This window comes from Natator depressus, chromosome 1 (assembly GCF_965152275.1).
Source record: "Natator depressus isolate rNatDep1 chromosome 1, rNatDep2.hap1, whole genome shotgun sequence".
NCBI classification, from domain to species: domain Eukaryota; kingdom Metazoa; phylum Chordata; order Testudines; family Cheloniidae; genus Natator; species Natator depressus.
The window spans coordinates 184,472,133-184,490,951 of record NC_134234.1 but is presented as its reverse complement, the minus strand read 5'-3'; the positions used below and the strand labels follow the sequence as shown (position 1 = coordinate 184,490,951).

The 18,819-nt window shown below is 46.6% G+C and overlaps 1 protein-coding gene across 1 annotated transcript in view; it reads right to left on the bottom strand.

Moving 5' to 3' along the window:
• MPZL1 (myelin protein zero like 1) overlaps window positions 1-18,819 on the bottom strand; it is a 61,088-nt gene that overhangs the window by 19,286 nt on the left and 22,983 nt on the right. Inside the window, exon 4 of the mRNA XM_074972255.1 lies at window positions 2,102-2,231. Coding sequence (XP_074828356.1) covers window positions 2,102-2,231 — 130 coding nt within the window. The remainder of the gene's footprint in view (window positions 1-2,101; window positions 2,232-18,819) is intronic.

Genomic DNA, 18,819 nt, shown 5'->3' with positions numbered 1-18,819 from the left:
AGTCTCTGGGTTTCCAAGCGCAGCCTGCCTCTAGCAAGCTGCAGTTTTTTCGCTTCAAGTTGCAAGCTGTTCCACATCGACCGCTGAAGTACTGAATTCAGTCTGGATGAAGCACAGTTGCTGCCTGTGATCCTCCTCTTCTCCACTTCCTGCTAGGAAGCAGACTCCAAGGTCTCCCTCGACCTCTGCCATCTCTCCCTGAGACCTGGGTGCACTTGCGGCCTTGAAATATCATTTCTGGGCCTCAGACTATGGCAGGTCAATCAGCTGTGCCTTTATCAGCTCTTGAGTTTAACTGCCTCTGCATAATTCCACCAGCTGATTTTTCTAGTTGCTCATAACTCATCTTTCTTGGTTTTATCTCTTTCGCTGAATGATTGACTTTTCTCGGTGCTTCTTTCTACAATACTTGTTTTCACTGCTGTTGGTACTGTTGGAAATTTACCACTGTCATAGATCCCACACCTACCACCACCACATAGGGCACAGTGCCAGAGGTAACTGCACCTCTGACCCCATCATGGTCTCCTTGAGGTTCTCCTGCTTAGGTTTCAGCTTTGAGCCTTCTGCGCTCACCTTCCTTGGGGTGGAATCCTGTGATTCCATCACTCTAGACTGGGGTCTTCGGCTGCAGACCCCTGAAAGTCACTATGATCGCCTCAGCAGGTCTGACTTCAGCACCTGCAGTTCTCTCCTCTCAGGAACAGCAACAGGGTTATTGAGTGACCCAGTCAGCTTTCATAAAGCAAAGTACTATTTATTCAAAGCAAACGCATTTCAGAGAAAACATAATAAAAAGCTTATACACAAGCCTAGCTTACCAGGCGGTCGCCCACCTTCCACATGGAGAACCTAGTTGGTCTAATACACTTCAGGTCCTCCCACAGGATCCGTTTCTGTGTTGGTCACAGACCCAGGTCAGGATCTGTTATTTTATAGTTTCCAGGCCATGACTTACAAAGGCCTTTGAACCAGTTCAAACCAGCCTGTGCGTTTTTCCCCAGGGGGTAAAATTTAGACTTGCAACCTGCATTGTTTCAGTATTGGGAATTTTCATTAATTGCTCTCCTGGTGTCCTTAGTTCCTGCAGGAATCATTCTCTATCTTACCCATGTATTGCTAGCAATACAACCACTAACAAAAAGAGCAGGTCAAAACTCAATTTCCATTACTCTGAAAAATTGGACATTTTGAAGTTTGTTTTCTTTCCAAATCGAATTAAAACAGTTTCAAAAAGTTTCCTGAGAAACAGAACTTCTAAAAAATGTTTTGGATACTGTGTTTCATTTAATGAGTTCCTCATTTTTATATTCTTACGTTTCATGTTAGTAGTACCATACAATGCGCACTACTGACATGTCATAATATAACAAATTTAAAATAGAATATTTCAACTATTTTATTTTTAAAAATCACTGAGGGCAGATGTTATTTAGTACGGATTGAAACATCAAAGTGTCTCCTGTTTGCACTGTAATGAAACCACTTGAGGGTCGATTTGTCTTTTAAAGCAGCAGTTCTCAAACTTCATTGTACCGCAACCCCCTTCTCACAACAAAAATTACTACATGACCCCAGAAGGGGGGACCAATGCCCGAGCATGCCCGAGCCCCACCCCTTGGGTGGGGGAGCCAAAGCCCAAGCCTCGGGCAGGGTGGACCAAAGCCGAAGTCCAAGGGTTTCAGTCCCAGGTAGGGGGCCTGTAACCTGAGCCCCGATGCCCAGGACTGAAGCCCTCAGGTTTCAGCCCTGGGTGGTGGAGCTTGGGCCCCAGCAAGTCTAAGCCAGCCCTGGCGACCCCATTAAAATGGGATCCACTTTGGGATCCCAACCCACAGTTTGAGAGCCACTGCTTTAAAGAGTATTACAAAGAAAGATACCAATAATAATGCATAAACCTAGAGAGCACTGGTAGGAATGACAGTTCCCCAGCTATCAGACTACTGCTCCTCTTGGTACTACATCCCTTTGGGGAGGTTACGGTGGCCAGCTGAAGACAGGACTTGGCTGAACTGACTCCTGCCTCATCTCAACCACTTGTGGTCCTTTCACTCTTCCCTCACTTCTCCCCAACACTGGTAAAAAGAGTGTGATCTCTTACCCAGAGTAATGCTTTTTAGAGTTCTTCTTTCTGACGACACATACGATAACAGCGATGAGCACCAAGACAACTAGAGTCACACCAATGGCTATTGCTACCACCACGCCAGTGGAGAACGCAGGCAGATTGTCTGGGGGGAAAAAAGATTCAACACTTTGCTTCATTCTCTAGTTAGCAAAAATGTGAGCCACAAAAAGCCTCCTTCCTCCCTTAGATCCTTTCAGAGCAGGAGGAAGTCACAGAGTCAAGGGTGAACACATGCAGCACAAACGGAAAAGCTAGCCGAGGACAAGCAGAGTTCTGTCTGTTCTGAGCATGCATTCCGAGCACTTTACATAAGAACAAAAGTTTCCATAAACCAAGGATAGAGCCTCCATTTTAACCATTCAAAAGTCAAGGAATGCAGAAGTTAAACGTACAACAAGAACCTTGACTCATGTTACACATTACTTTGTTCTCCGGTACATCTGTGCAAATCCCATTAAGGTCAGTTGCAAAGAGCAGGCACATTTGAGGGAAGAAATGGGCATAAGTAACATATATTGAGATCTACTGATAAATAATATGTAGTTGTTGTAACACAGTTAAGTAGCATGCATACAGCACAACTATAATCCAAGAGTATATATGTGAGCAAAGAAAGGCTACTTCTAGAGTCTTTACTAGTGCTTCCTCAACCTTAATACATCACTGTACATATCTGTAATGTTTCCTTTTCAAGTTATCGAAGAGTGACAATATTAGTTTGCTCAAATAGTCTCCAACACATACCTTTTGAGTGAGGCCAAGTGAGAACAGCCAGAACAGTTAAAAAAACAAAATGAGCACAAAGACTGCTTATAATGGAAGTCTGAGCCCAGGTCTACACTATGAGGTTAGGTCGAATTTAGCAGTGTTAGGTCAATTTTATAAGCAATGCAGCAACACAGCCAACCCTATTCCGTCGACCTAAAGGGCTCTTAAAATGGACTTCTGTACTCCTCCCTGACAAGGGGAGTAGCGCTAAACTCGACCTTCTTGGGTTGAATTTGGGGGTAGTGCAGATGCAGTGTTACACAATTCAACAGGATTGGCCTCCAGGAGCTATCCCAGAGTGCTCCAATGTGACCGCTCTGGACAGCGCTTTCAACTCCGATGCACTAGCCAGGTACACAGGAAAAGCCCCAGGAACTTTTGAATTTCATTTCCTGTTTGGTCAGCGTGGCAAGCTCAGCAGCACAGGTGACCATGCAGTGCAAGAATTGCAAACAAGCTCCAGCATGGACTGAACAGGAGACACTGGATCTGATTGCTGTATGAGGAGAAGAATCTGTGCAGGCCGAACTCCAATCAAAAAGAAGAAATGCTAACATATATGCCAAAAATATCACACAGGGCATGGAGGAGGGAGGCTATACCAGGGACACACAGCAGTGCTGCGTGAAAGTTAAGGCGCTCAGGCAAGCCTACTACAAGACAAAGGAGGCAAACAGTCACTCTGGATCAGAGCCCCATACATGCCGCTTCTATGATTAGTTGCATGCCATTATGGGGGGGACCCTACCACTACCCCACCACTGTCCGTGGACACCTGCAAGGGGGGTCGTCTCACACAACACAGAGGAGGATTTTGTGGATGAGGAAGAAGAGGAGAATGCGCAGCAGGCAAGCCGAGAATCTGTTCTCCCCAGCAGCCAGGACCTTTTCATCACCCTGAAGGCAATATCCTCCCAAGGCGGGTTCCCAGACCCTGAAGGCGGAGAAGGTACCTCTGGTGAGAGCACATTTGTAACTACACTACAGGGGTTAAAAGCAATTGTGTTTAATGTTTAATTTGCCCTGAAGAATTGGGATGCATTCGTGGCCAGTACAGCTACTGGAAAAGTCTGTTAACATGTCTGGGGATGGAGCAGGAATCCTCCAGGGATATCTCCATGAAGCTCTCCTGGAGGTACTCTGAAAGCCTTTGCAGAAGGTTTCTGGGGAGGGCTGCCTTATTTCGTCCTCCACGGTAGGACACTTTAGCACGCCAAGCCAGTAGTAAGTAATCTGTAATCATTGCAGCACAAAGCATTGCAGCAAATGGTCCTCGGTTTTGCTCGCATTCATGCAACATTTGGTCTTTATCTTTCTGTGTCAGCCTCAGGAGAGTGATATCATTCATGCTCACCTGATTGAAAGGGGGAATTCTTGTAAGGGAACAGTAAAAGGACCCCGTTCGTGCTGGGCTGTTTACGCTTGGCTAAAAGGGATCATCCCACAAAATAGCCACGTGCTGGGGGGAGGGGTGTACTGCACATCCAACCCAAAACCGCAGCCCCTCCTTTTAAATGGCAAACCCAACCAGCATTGCTTGCTAAGAGAAAGAAGAACGCTGCAGTTTGAAACCATTCCCACATGTTATAAAGGCTTTAGAAGCCAACCCCGCGTATCCTTTGGCTTACCATAGCTGCCGGGAAACCGAATTCTGTTGCCCAGCCGTGTGTGATGTGTTACCATACCGGCAGGTGCTCAATATAAAAGGCAAAATGCGACCTTGTATCTAAAGCACATGTGCTGTCTGCTGTGAATTGCTCGATTCACTGTGAAAGTCTCCCTTTTGTTCACAGAAATGTATCTTCTTAAATTTTACTCTCCCTTTTTATTCCCTCTGCAGGTGCAAATGTTTCTATGCTCCCCATATCAACTCCATCCCTGAAGTTATCGCAGACTAGAAGGCGAAAAAAAAAAAAAGCACTCGCGATGAGGTGTTTTCCGAACTCATGCAGTCTTCCCGCACTGATATGGCACAGCTGAATGCATGGAGGCATTCGGTGGCAGAGGCCAGGAAACCATTCAGTGAGTGTGATGAGAACATGCAGGAGATGCTGAGGCTAATGGGGGAGGAAACAGACATGCTCAGGCGTCTGGTGGAGCTGCAGGAAAGGCAGCAAGAACACAGCCCACCGCTGCATCCATTGTATAACCGCCTGCCCTCCTCGCCAAGTTCCATATCCTCCTCACCCAGATGACCAAGAATGCGGGGGGGCGCTCTGGGCACCCAGCCACTTCACTCCAGAGGATGGCCCAAGCAACAGAAGGCTGTCATTCAAACAGCTTTGATTTGTAGTGTGGCTACAATAAGCAATGTGGCCTTGTCCTTCTTTCCTTCCCCACCTCATCTGGGCTACCTTGTCAGTGATCTCACTTTTTTTTTTTAAATCAATAAAGAATGCATGACTTCAAAACGATAGGGACTATTTCCTTTGCCAGCTGGCGTCGAAGGGGGGAAGGGGGACTGGCTTACAGGGAAGTAAATTCAACAAAGGGGGCGGTTTTGCATCAAGGAGAAAACCCACACAACTGTCACACCGTACCCTGGCCAGTCACGAAACGGTTTTTCAAAGCCTCTCTGATGCGCAGCGCGCCTAGCTGTGCTCTTCTAATTGCCCTGGTCTCTGGCTGTTCAAAATTGGCCGTCAGGCAATTTGCCTCAACCTCCCACCCCGCCATAAACGTCTCCCCCTTACTCTCACAGATATTATGGAGCACACAGCAAGCAGCAATAACAATGGGAATGTTGGTTGCAATGAGGTCTAACTCAGTCAGCAAACAGCGCCAGTGAGCTTTTAAACGTCCAAAGGCACATTCTACCACCATTCTGCACTTGTTCAGGCTGTAGTTGAACTGCTCCTTACTACTGTCCAGGCTGCCTGTGTATGGCTTCATGAGCCATGGGAGCAAGGGGTAGGCTGGGTCCCCAAGGATAACTATTGGCATTTCAACATCCCCAATGGTAATTTTCTGGTCTAGGAAGTAAGTCCCTTCTTGCAGCTGTTCAAACAACCCGGAGTTCCTAAAGATGCGAGTGTCATGCACCTTTCCCAGCCATCCCATGTTGATGTTGGTGAAATGTCCCTTGTGATCCACCAGTGCTTGCAGCACCATTTAGAAGTACCCGTTGTGGTTTATATACTCATTGGCAAGGTGGTCCGGTGCCAAGATAGGGATATGCGTTCTGTCTATCGCCCCACCACAGTCAGGGAACCCCATTGCAGCAAAGCCATCCACTATGACCTCCACATTTCTCAGAGTCACTACCCATTAGCAGAAGGTCACAGATTGCCTTGGCTACTTGAATCACAGCAGCCCCCACAGTAGATTTGCCCACTCCAAATTGATTCCCGACTGACCAGTAGCAGTCAGGCATTGCAAGCTTCCACAGGGCTATCGCCACTCACTTCTTAACTGTCAGGGCAGGTCTCATCTTGGTATTCCTGCGCTTCAGGGCGGAGGAAGCAACTCAAAGTTCCATGAAAGTGGCCTTATGAATGCAAAAGTTTTGCGGCCACTGAGAATCATCCCATACCTCCAACACTATGCGGTCTCACCAGTCTGTGCTTGTTTGCAGGGCCCAGAGCCCAGAATCGGTGTTCCACTGTATCAACCTGCCCCACTGCCACCATGATGTCCCAATTGCCAGATTCCGTGCTTTCAGGAACGTCTGTGTCCATGTCCTCCTCACAATCGTCCTCATGCTGGCGTCTCCTCGCCAGGTTCTGCACATACTGCAGGATAATGTGCGAGGTGTTTACAATGCTCACAACAGCAGTGCTGAGCCGAGCGGGCTCCATGCTTGCCGTGTTATGGCGTCTGCACGGGTAACCCAGGAAAACAGATGCAAAACGATTGTTTGCCGTTGCTTTCAAGGAGGGAGGGGAGACTGACGACATGTACCAAAACCCACCAGTGACAATGTTTTTGCCCCATCAGACATTGGGAGCTTAACCCAGAATTCCAATGGGCAGCGGGGACTGTGGGATAACTACCCACAGTGCACCACTCCGTGAGTCGATGTTAGCCACGGTATTGAGGATGCACTCCACTGACCTACTGCGCTTAGTGGGGACATACACAATCGACTGTATAAAATAGCTTTCTAAAGATTGACTTCTATAAAATCGACCTAATTTCATAGTGTAGACATACCCTGAGCGCACTAACTATACCATTGCTGTTTGGAAAAGCTATCATACATAATTGCAAGGTTTTCCATACCCTTCACTTGTTTCAAGGTCTCCAATTAAAGCTATAAGAGTTTGAATGAGACAGTCCAGGGTTGCATTTACTTTAGATAACAGCACCACTGCAACCAGCCCCGGGTACAGTTGAACTACTCAGGTTTCCAGGGTGCAGAGCATTTGCATTAGGCATTTGTTTCAGTCTGCTCATGATGTACTATGTCCACATAAGGCATTCCCACAGCAAGCACTGTAGGTTATATAGATTGCTGTACCCTAGACTACTGCAAATGCCCAGTACAGCTCCCTGTGCAAATGCACGAAGTTTATGGAATATTTGCGCATTTTGTCCTTTCCACATTTTGTTTTGCCCCCTACTTCCTGCGTGAGCTGCCGACTCATTGTCAGGGCTCTGTCACCACTCTAGCGGATGTCATGATGAGGCACCTTTTCCTTCTGCACCCAGTGCCAGAGGCACTGGTAGTTATTACAGTGGGCACCCTGCTTTTTTGGGCGGCTGGGGTCTGTGCAGAAACCAGTGATAAACAGCTTTTTATTCTCCCCATCTTTTAGTTTTAATTTTGTTTAGTTTTTGTTTTGCAGCTGAACTACTTCCCCTCCGTTTCCCTTTAGGAACTAGAAATGAACAGGAGCCATCTGCCCCTGGTCTGCAGGCAGGATATCCCCTCTAGGCCGTTCTATGTGATCCATTCCCCACTTAAGGAAGAGGAGCCCCAGCGGATGCATCACTTCTCACAGGCAGAAGGGGAGAGATGCTTGAGCACCATGCAGAGATAAGTGGAATTACTGTGGTGTATATGGGAGCCAATAGTCACTTTAAGAAAAGGAGTACTTGGGGCACCTTAGAGACTAACAAATTTATTTGAGCATAAGATGAAGTGAGCTGTAGCTCACGAAAGCGTATGCTCAAATAAATTTGTTAGTCTCTAAGGTGCCACAAGTACTCCTTTTCTTTTTGCGGATACAGACTAACACGGCTGCTACTCTGAAAATAGTCACTTTGTTTTTGTTTTCACATCTGAGAGTGGGAGATGCTGCTGAAATAGCACCCAGACAGCCCTAGCATCCCGCAGTAAAGCACAGAGATGCAGGAAGATGTGCCTCTGTATGTCTGCTAACCCACCACTGATTGTCTTGTGTAATTCAGGAAAATCCCAAAGAACCATGTTTTAAAATATTTAAAAAGTTATTTCTCATTATACTTGTGTGCTTTGTGAGAGTGGTATCAAAACACATTTTTTTAAATTAATCAGTATGGATATCAAGCTTGTCATGATGCTCTGGATTTTTATTCCTTAGGGTAAAGGCTGGAGCACTACTTCAAGATCTATAGGTTTTATTAGCCAGAACAGAATTTTTAAAAATTTGTTACAGAAAGCAAGATGCTAGTTTTTACAAAATCTAAAAGAATTACTTTAACAGGAATGTTAAAATCTATCAAATGCATCTGAGACTTATGACAGTCTTCTACAGGTAAGCTACCTTAGTTCTACTATATTTGGGGCATGTGGTTTGAGTACCAACACAGGACTATGAATCCTTATCAACTTGTCAATTAAACAACTGGTTGAACTGCAATATTGGTGCAATTGCCTATAACTCAAGCCTAAATTTAAAACACACTTTGCTTTACGAAGTTGTCAACTTAATTCAAATGTTACCCTTCCTAATGATACTCCTAGCTAAGGCCTGGTCTACACTACACGGTTTGGTCGAATTGAGCTGCGTTAGGTCAATTTAAAAATGACTGCGTCCACACAACCAACCCCGTTCCGTCGACCTAAAGGGCTCTTAAAATTGACTTCTGTACTCCTCCCCGACGAGGGGAGCAGCGCTAAAATCGACCTTGCTGCGTCGAATATGGGATAGTGCAGACGCAAATCGACAATCGCAAATGGCCTCCAGGAGCTATCCCAGAGTGCTCCATTGTGACCGCTCTGGACAGTACTTTGAACTCCGATGCACTAGCCACGTACACAGGACAAGCCCTGGGAACTTTTGAATTTCATTTCCTGTTTGGTCAGCACGGCGAACTCAGCAGCACAGGTGACCATGCAGTCCCCCCAGAATCGTACAGCGTAGAATGTTTCTACGCTCACCTATCATCTCCGTCCCTGATGTTATCGCAGATTAGAAGGCAAAAAAAAAAACCACACTCGCGATCATGTTTTCCAAGCTCATGCAGTCCTCTCACACTGATAGGGCACAGCCTAATGCATGGAGGCATTCAGTGGCAGAGGCCAGAAAAAAATTAAGTGAGTGCGAAGAGCGGAGGCAGGACGCGATGCTGAGGCTAATCGGGGAGCAAACAGACATGATGAAGCGTCTGTTGGAGCTCCAGGAAAGCCAACAAGAGCACAGACCCCCACTGCACCCACTGTATAAGCACCTACCCTCCTCCCTATGTTCCATAGCCTCCTCACCCAGACGCCCAAGAACGTGGGGGGGGAAGGCTCCGGGCACCCAGCCACTCCCCTCCAGAGGATGGCCGAAGCAACAGAAGGCTGTCATTCAAACAGTTTGATTTTTAGTGTGGATACAATAAGCAACATGGCCTTGTCCTTCCATCCTCCCCCACCCCACCCAGGCTATCTTGTCCATTATCTTTTTTTTTAAATTAAGAAAGCATGGTTTCAAAACAATAGTTACTTTATTTCTGAAGGGGGAGGGTGGTTGGCTTACAGGGAATTAAAATCAACAAAGGGGGCAGGTTTGCATTAAGGAGAAATACACACAACTGTCACACTGAAGCCTGGCCAGTCATGAAACTGGTTTTCATAGCCTCTCTGATATGCAGCGCGCCTTGCTGTGCTCTTCTAATCGCCCTGGTGTCTGGCTGCTCAAAATCGGCCAGGCGATTTGCCTCAACCTCCAACCCCGCCAAAAACATCTCCCCCTTACTCTCTCAGATATTATGGAGCACACAGCAAACAGCAATAACAATGGGAACGTTGGTTGCGCTGAGGTTTGACCTAGTCAGCAAACAGCGCCAGCAAACTTTTAAATGTCCAAAGGCACATTCTACCACCATTCTGCACTTGCTCAGCCTATAGCTGAACTGCTCCTTACTACTGTCCAGTCTTCATGAGCCATGGGTAGATTGGGGTAGGTACGACCGTGCAGTGCTGCCAGCTGGGAGAGCAGCCTGAGGCAGAAGCCTCCAGCTCGCATGATATTCCAGGTAGGACTGAATCTCCATGAGACGAAACTTAAATAAGAGAATGACCTGAAGTCTCTGGCTCCCATTTGGTGCTCTAAGAGGAGGATAGCCATGTCTGTCCAGGCGCCCCTGATCAATCTCACCGAGGTCTGCCAGGAGCACCCAGGAGACGTACGACGGCTATCCGTCCTACTGCACCATCTGCTGCAAAGGTAAGGAGCTGCTGCTGTGTAGCAATGCAGTACCACGTCTGCCAGCAGCACCCAGGAGACGTATGGCGACTGTGAGCTAAGCGGGCTCCATGCATGCCGTGGTATAGCATCTGCATGGGTAACCCAGGAAAAAAGACGCGAAATGATAGTCTGCCGTTGCTTTCACGGAGGGAAGGAGGGGCCTGACGCCACATACCCAAAACCACCCCCGACAATGTTTTTGCCCCATCAGGCATTGGGAGCTTAACCCAGAATTCCAATGGGCAGCGGAGACTGCGGGAACTGTGGGATAGCTACCCAAAGTGCACCGCTCTGTAAGTCGATGCTAGCCACAATAGTGAGGACGCACTCTGCCAACTTAATGCGCTTAGTGTGGACATACACAATCGACTGTATAAAATCGGTTTCTAAAAATTGACTTCTATAAAATCGACCTAATTTCGTAGTGTAGACATACCTTAAGATGCAATTTACTCTTAAATATGCCAGTAACAATTGAAAACTATTCCTAATTCATCTCAAATTTACCAGTATTGTAGACTTTTAAGCCACAATAGCCAAGTTTTCAAACAATGGTAAAATTATTTTACTGACAAGCCAAAGAGTTTCTCCCTCCTAACGGAGAACTTGAGAGCTTGAAACCACAAGATGCATCACTTCCAGATTGATACCATTCAGGGACTTTCTGTCCCAAGAGCAAACCTTGTTGTGACCAGTTTCCTGTTAGAGTAAGGCTAAATATATGCAGCAAGTTCTTTAAACATTAGCTCTCAGTTACTTATTTAGTATTATTTCTAAAGAACTATGGTTAAGCTTCTAACTAAAACAAAATGTATAATGCATACCTGTAAGTCACTTACAGAACTGACTCAGCTACATGCTGTATGCAGTGTTGCAGCTTTGTTGGTTTCAAGATGTTAGAGAGACAAGGTAGGTGAGGTAATATATTTTACTGGACCAACTTCTTTGGGGAGAGGGGGAGAGAGAGAGAGAGAGAGAGGGGTCCTGAAAAAGAGCTCTGAATAGCTCAAAAACTTGTCTCTCACCAACAGAAGTTGATCCAAAAGCTTTTGAGCTACACAGAGCTGTTCTTCAGGACCTCTCTCTCACCAAAAGAAGTTGATCCAATAAAAGATATTACTTCATCCACTTTGTCTCTCAGATACATGCTTTGGGAAGTACTTAACTTTGTTATATTAAGTTATCACATGGCAAAATATGCATAAAAATCTATTTATCAGTTGAAATGGATACAAAGGTATCAACATTTGCAAACATCTCAACATTTGCAAGAACTTATTTCTTAAGATAGAACATTCAGGTAGTTAATTTCAACGAAGGTGTTCTGACAGCTATAGCTGGTTCTTTTCCCAGATTTCATTGTCTCCCAAGGACTTTAAAGAAACAGATAATATGGTATGTGTCTTAGGACAAGATAAGGTCTTGGGGGATAGGGAGACCCTTCAATAGGCAGCTAGTGGACTGTCTCTTTTTGTCGAGATACCTCAGCCTCAAGGATCAAATAACTGAACATAAAAAAGGCCTCTTAGCCATTACCAATGGGCTGTCTAACCTGTTCTTGGCAAAGCCCATGTGAGCCAATCAGAAAGTTACCTCCTGCTTCTGACAAAGACTTGCAGTGTTCCATTTGGAATACAAGTGTCTTATGTCACCTTCTCACCATCCAGTGAGAAAAGTTGTCCCTTGAATTCCTGCAATAGTTTATTGCTGCTTTGTCCATGGAAAATTCCATGATCTTTGAAGTGGAAAAAAATGGCTTGCACAGTTTACAAACATCTTTTTGGAGTGATATCTGTTGCAGACAAGGGAACTGCACACCTTTGTCTCAGCTCCTGATTATTCTTAATTTCAGGTGTAAACTTAAAATTGCTTTTGTACACTAAGCTGTTTGTGTAACTGTTTACCAGCTGATGACTACTCTGTGACCACATAGGCATTCGCTGTTCAGTGCTTCTTCGAAGATTTTGCATTATAGTCAATGTATCACAAACAAATTGTAATACCTCTGTTAGTGATCAGTTACATATATGTTCTTAGTGAAGACCTGCCTCTTTTTGTTTAAGGTTGCCATGGTAACAAAGCTCTTTCAGACTTGAAGGAATCCAATTTAGGTAGCTTAAGAGCTTTTATTATATCTTTTAAAAAAAAAACTATAAACTATCAAACTGATCTATTTTATATAGACTTTGAATTACTGAGTACCTCAGAAGAGAGAAAGGCCTTGCCTGCATAAAAAGTTGCACTGATTTAAATAAATGTGTTTCTGTAAAAGTGATTTAGTTAAACTGGTATAAACCCCAGTTAATTTACTAAACTAAGCTAAATTGATATAAGCCTCTCAAATCAAGAGGGGTTTGCACTAATGTAGCTACCCCCAAAAACTGACCATTAAACCTGTGAATCTTGTGTACAGACATGATCTATAATCATGGATATGCATATCAATGCTATCATTAATTAATTCCATATTGATCTGTCCTCACTTGTTGATCTGGGGATACGGACATCACGAGGGCTGGTGATATCTGTATTGTAGGGATGGGCAAGAAAACACCCAGGCACTGCCTAGGCTGCTATCCAGCTTGCCTAGTATTAGGTGAGGTGTTCACTGGCCAGGTAGAACCAAGAGCATCACTAGTAGTAGTAGCTGAATGCCCGTGGACTTCCAGAGGTGTAATTCATAAAGTTGTGCATAAAATGCCAAAAATGTCTGAATTCCAGTAATGACTGAACCTGGTGATATTCTGAACAAAGGGTATGTCTACACTACGAAATTAGGTCAAATTTATAGAAGTCGGTTTTTTAGAAATCGTTTTTATATATTCAAGTGTGTGTGTCCCCACAGAAAATGCTCTAAGTGCATTAACTCTGCGGAGCGCTTCCACAGTACCGAGGCAAGCGTCGACTTCTGGAGCATTGCACTGTGGGTAGCTATCCCACAATTACCGCAGTCTCCGCTGCCCATTGGAATTCTGGGTTGAGATCCCAATGCCTGATGGGGCTAAAACATTGTCACGGGTGGTTCTGGGTACATATCGTCAGGCCCCTGTTCCCTCCCTCCCTCCGTGAAAGCAGCAGCAGACAATCGTTTCGTGCCTTTTTTCTTGAGTTACCTGTGCAGACGCCATACACGGCAGGCATGGAGCCCGCTCAGGTAACCGTCACCGTATGTCTCCTGGGTGCTGGCAGACGTGGTACTGCATTGCTACACAGCAGCAGCAACCCCTTGCCTTGTGGCAGCAGATGGCACAGTAGGACTGGTAGCCGTCATCGTCATGTCCGAGGTGCTCCTGGCCACGTCGGCCAGGAGCATCTGGGCAGACCTGAGTGCAGGGAATACATTAGAAGTGACTTGACCAGGTCATTCTCTTTAATCCTGCAGTCAGTCCTATTGAATCATCTTATGGTGAGCAGGCAGGCGATACGGATTGTTAGCAGTCCTATTGTACCATCTTCTGCCGGGCAGGCAAGAGAGGAGGACGGCTAGCAGTCCTACTGCACCATCTTCTGCTGAGCAGCCATGAGATGTGGATGGCTTGCAGTCCTTCTGCACCATCTGCTGCCAGCCAAAGATGTAAAAGATAGATGGAGTGGATCAAAACAAGAAATAGACCAGATTTGTTTTGTACTCATTTGCTTCCCCCCCACCCCGTCTAGGGGACTCATTCTTCTAGGTCACACTGCAGTCACTCACAGAGAAGGTGCAGCGAGGCAAATCTAGCCATGTATCAATCAGAGGCCAGACCAACCTGTTTGTTCCAATAAGAACAATTACTTAGGTGCACCATTTCTTATTGGAACCCTCCGTGAAGTCCTGCCTGAAATACTCCTTGATATAAAGCCACCCCCTTTGTTGATTTTAATTCCCTGTAAGCCATGTCATCAGTCGCCCCTCCCTCCATCAGAGCAACGGCAGACAATCATTCCGCGCCTTTTTTCTGTGCGGACGCCATACCAAGGCAAGCATGGAGGCCGCTCAGCTCACTTTGGCAATTAGGAGCACATTAAACACTACACGCATTATCCAGCAGTATATGCGGCACCAGAACCTGGCAGAGCGATACCGGGCGAGGAGACGACATCAGCACGGTCACGTGAGTGATCAGGACATGGACACAGATTTCTCTGAAAGCATGGGCCCTGCCAATGCATGCATCATGGTGCTAATGGGGCAGGTTCATGCTGTGGAACGCCGATTCTGGGCTCGGGAAACAAGCACAGACTGGTGGGACCGCATAGTGTTGCAGGTCTGGGACGATTCCCAGTGGCTGTGAAACTTTCACATGCGTAAGGGCACTTTCATGGAACTTTGTGACTTGCTTTCCCCTGCCCTGAAGTGCATGAATACCAAGATGAGTGCAGCCCTCACAGTTGAGAAGCAAGTGGTGATAGCCCTGTGGAAGCTTCCAATGCCAGACAGCTACCGGTCAGTTGGGAATCAATTTGGAGTGGGCAAATCTACTGTGGGGGCTGCTGTGATGCAAGTAGCCCACGCAATCAATGATCTCCTGATATCAAGGGTAGCGACCTTGGGAAATGTGCAGGTCATAGTGGATGGCTTTGCTGCAATGGGATTCCCTAACTGTGGTGGGGCCATAGACAGAACCCATATCCCTATCTTGGCACCGGAGCACCAAGCCGGCGAGTACATAAACCGCAAGGGGTACTTCTCAATAGTGCTGCAAGCTCTGGTGGATCACAAGGGACATTTCACCAACATCAACGTGGGATGGCCAGGAAAGGTATATGACACTCGCATCTTCAGGAACTCTGGTCTGTTTCAAAAGCTTCAAGAAGGGACTTTATTCCCAGACCAGAAAATAACCGTTGGGGATGTTGAAATGCCTATAGTTATCCTTGGGGACCCAGCCTACCCCTTAATGCCATGGCTCATGAAGCCATACACAGGCAGCCTGGACAGTAGTCAGGAGCTGTTCAACTGAGCAAGTGCAGAATGGTGGTAGAATGCGCATTTGGACGTTTAAAGACGCGCTTAGACCTCAGCGAAACCAATATTCCCACTGTTATTACTGCTTGCTGTGCACTCCGCGATATCTGTGAGAGTAAGGGGGAGACGTTTATGGTGGGGTGGGAGGTTGAGGGAAATTGCCTGGCTGCTGGTTACGCGCAGCCAGACACCAGGGCAGTTAGAAGAGCACAGGAGGGCGCGGTACGCATCAGAGAAGCTTTGAAAACCAGTTTCATGACTGGCCAGGCTACGGTGTGAAAGTTCTGTTTGTTTCTCCTTGATGAAACCCCCCACCTCTTGGTTCACTCTACTTCCCTGTAAGCTAACCACCCTCCCCTCCTCCCTTCGATCACCGCTTGCAAAGGCAATAAAGTCATTGTTGCTTCACATTCATGCATTCTTTATTCATTCATCACACAAATAGGGGGATGACTACCAAGGTAGCCCAGGAGGGGTGGTGTAGGAGGGAAGGAAAATGACACAGCACTTTAAAAGTTTACAACTTTAAAATTTATTGAATGCCAGCCTTCTGTTTTTTGGGCAATCCTCTGTGGTGGAGTGGCTGGTTGGCCGGAGGCCCCCCCACCGCGTTCTTGGGCGTCTGGGTGAGGCGGCTATGGAACTTGGGGAGGAGGGCGGTTGGTTACACAGGGGCTGTAGCGGCACTCTGTGCTCCAGCTGCCTTTGCTGCAGCTCAACCATACACTGGAGCATACTGGTTTGATCCTCCAGCAGCCTCAGCATTGAATCCTGCCTCCTCTCATCACGCTGCCGCCACATTTGAGCTTCAGCCCTGTCTTCAGCCCGCCACTTACTCTCTTCAGTCCACCACCTCTCCTCCCAGTCATTTTGTGCTTTCCTGCACTCTGACATTATTTGCCTCCACGCATTTGTCTGTGCTCTGTCAGTGTGGGAGGACAGCATGAGCTCAGAGAACATTTCATCACGAGTGTGTCTGTTTTCTTTCTAATCTTCACTAGCCTCTGGGAAGGAGAAGATCTTATGATCATTGAAACACATGCAGCTGGTGGAGAAAAGAAAAGGGACAGCGGTATTTTAAAAAAGACATTTTATAAAACACTGGCTACACTCTTTCAGGGTAAACCTTGCTGTTAACATTACATACATAGCACATGTGCTTTCGTTACAAGGTCGCATTTTGCCTCCCCCCACCGCGTGGCTACCCCCTCAACCCTGGTAATTGGTTGAGTTATCTCTGAAATCACAATGGTCTAGGTCTCTTGGCGTGGCTAACAGCAGGGAACATTTCTGTTCAGCCACAGGCAAACAGCCCAGCAGGAACGGGCACCTCTGAATGTCCCCTGAAGAAAAGCACCCTATTTCAACCAGGTGACCATGAATGATATCACTCTCCTGAGGATAACACAGAGATAAAGAATGGATGTTGTTTGAACGCGAGCAAACATACACTGCAATGCTTTGTTGTACAATGATTCCCGAGTATGTGCTACTGGCTTGGAGTGGTAAAGTGTCCTACCATGGAGGACGCAATAAGGCTGCCCTCCCCAGAAACCTTTTGCAAAGGCTTTGGGAGTACATCCAGGAGAGCCGCGAATGCCAGGGCAAATTAATCCTTTCACATGCTTGCTTTTAAACCATGTATAGTATTTTAGAAGGTACACTCACCGGAGGTCCCTTCTCCGCCTGCCGGGTCCAGGACGCAGCCTTGGGTGGGTTCGGGGGTACTGGCTCCAGGTCCAGGGTGAGAAACGGTTCCTGGCTGTCGGGAAAACCGGTTTCTCTGCTTGCTTGCTGTGAGCTATCATCTTCTTCGTCCCCAAAACCTGCTTCCGTGTTGCCTCCATCTCCACTGAAGGATGGAAACAACACGGCTGGGGTAGTGGTGGCTGAACCCCCTAAAATGGCATGCAGCTCATCATAGAAGCAGCATGTTTAGGGCTCTGACCCGGAGTGGCCGTTCGCCTCTCTGGTTTTCTGGTAGGCTTGCCTCAGCTCCTTAAGTTTCACGCGGCATTGCTTCAGGTCCCTGTTATGGACTCTGTCCTTCATGCCCTGGGACATTTCGACAAAGGTTTTGGAATTTCGAAAACTGGAACGGAGTTCTGATAGCACGGATTCCTCTCCCCATACAGCAATCAGATCCTGTACCTCCCATTCAGTCCATGCTGGAGCTCTTTTGCGATTCTGGGACACCATCATGGTCACCTCTGCTGATGAGCTCTGCATGGTCACCTGCAGCTTGCCACGCTGGCCAAACAGGAAATGAGATTCAAAAGTTCGCGGTTCTTTTCCTGTCTACCTGGCTAGTGCATCTGAGTTGAGAGTGCTGTCCAGAGCGGTCACAATGGAGCACTCTGGGATAGCTCCCGGAGGCCAATACCATTGAATTGTGTCCACAGTACCCCAAATTTGACCCGGCAAGGCCGATTTAAGCACTAATCCACTTGTCAGGGGTGGAGTAAGGAAATCGATTTTAAGAGCCCTTTAAGTCGAAAAAAAGGGCTTCATCATGTGGACAGGTGCAGGTTTACATCGATTTAACACTGCTAAATTCGACCTAAAGTCCTAGTGTAGACCAGGGCAAAGAGTGTTCTCTTAAGTCATGCTTGTAGCTGTTTCCATCATTTCACACTGATTCAGACATTCTAGGTTTCAGAGTGATATTTGGGTTTATTGTGTGGTGGTCATATTGGGGGAGGGGAGGCTGCATTGGGTCATCATACTGTGCTGGGAAAATTGTGTGGATTCGTTTTGGTGGAGAATGAGGGGGGTGTGCTGCAGTGAGGGGCTGTGTGTTTGCAGCTATTGCATTGATGGTTGTGCTGGAAGATTTATGAGGGTGGCAGTTTGGCCAGGTAATACAACATTTGTGCAGTCTCCCTAATACAACCAATGAAATTGTTGCATGCAGATTAGCTGTAGACCAAGGGTGGTAATTGGTTGAGTTCTCTCTGAAATCACAATGGTCTAGGTCTCTTGGCATGGCATAGACATGTGCCTTACTGTAGCTGTACACCACATGGGTGTAATTAAACTCAAAATGGCTGAGAACTTAAATTGGACAGTAACATACCATAAAACCCAGTGGATTATTCAACCAGGTGAGATTCTGAACAAAGAGAGCGCTCACCCATATTTGTAGCTGTTTCCACGGCTTCACACTGACTCAGACATTTTAGGCTCCAGAGTGACACTCCAGGAATCTTTTTATAAACGGTATTTGTATTACTATAACACTTAGCTGGCCTAGCTACGGACCCAAACTCTATTTCTAGGCACAACACAAACACAAACCGAAAACAGTCCCTGCCCCAAAGCTCTTTATAATCTAAGTACAAGACCATGCAGCCAACGTGACATGACAGGTGCTCTCA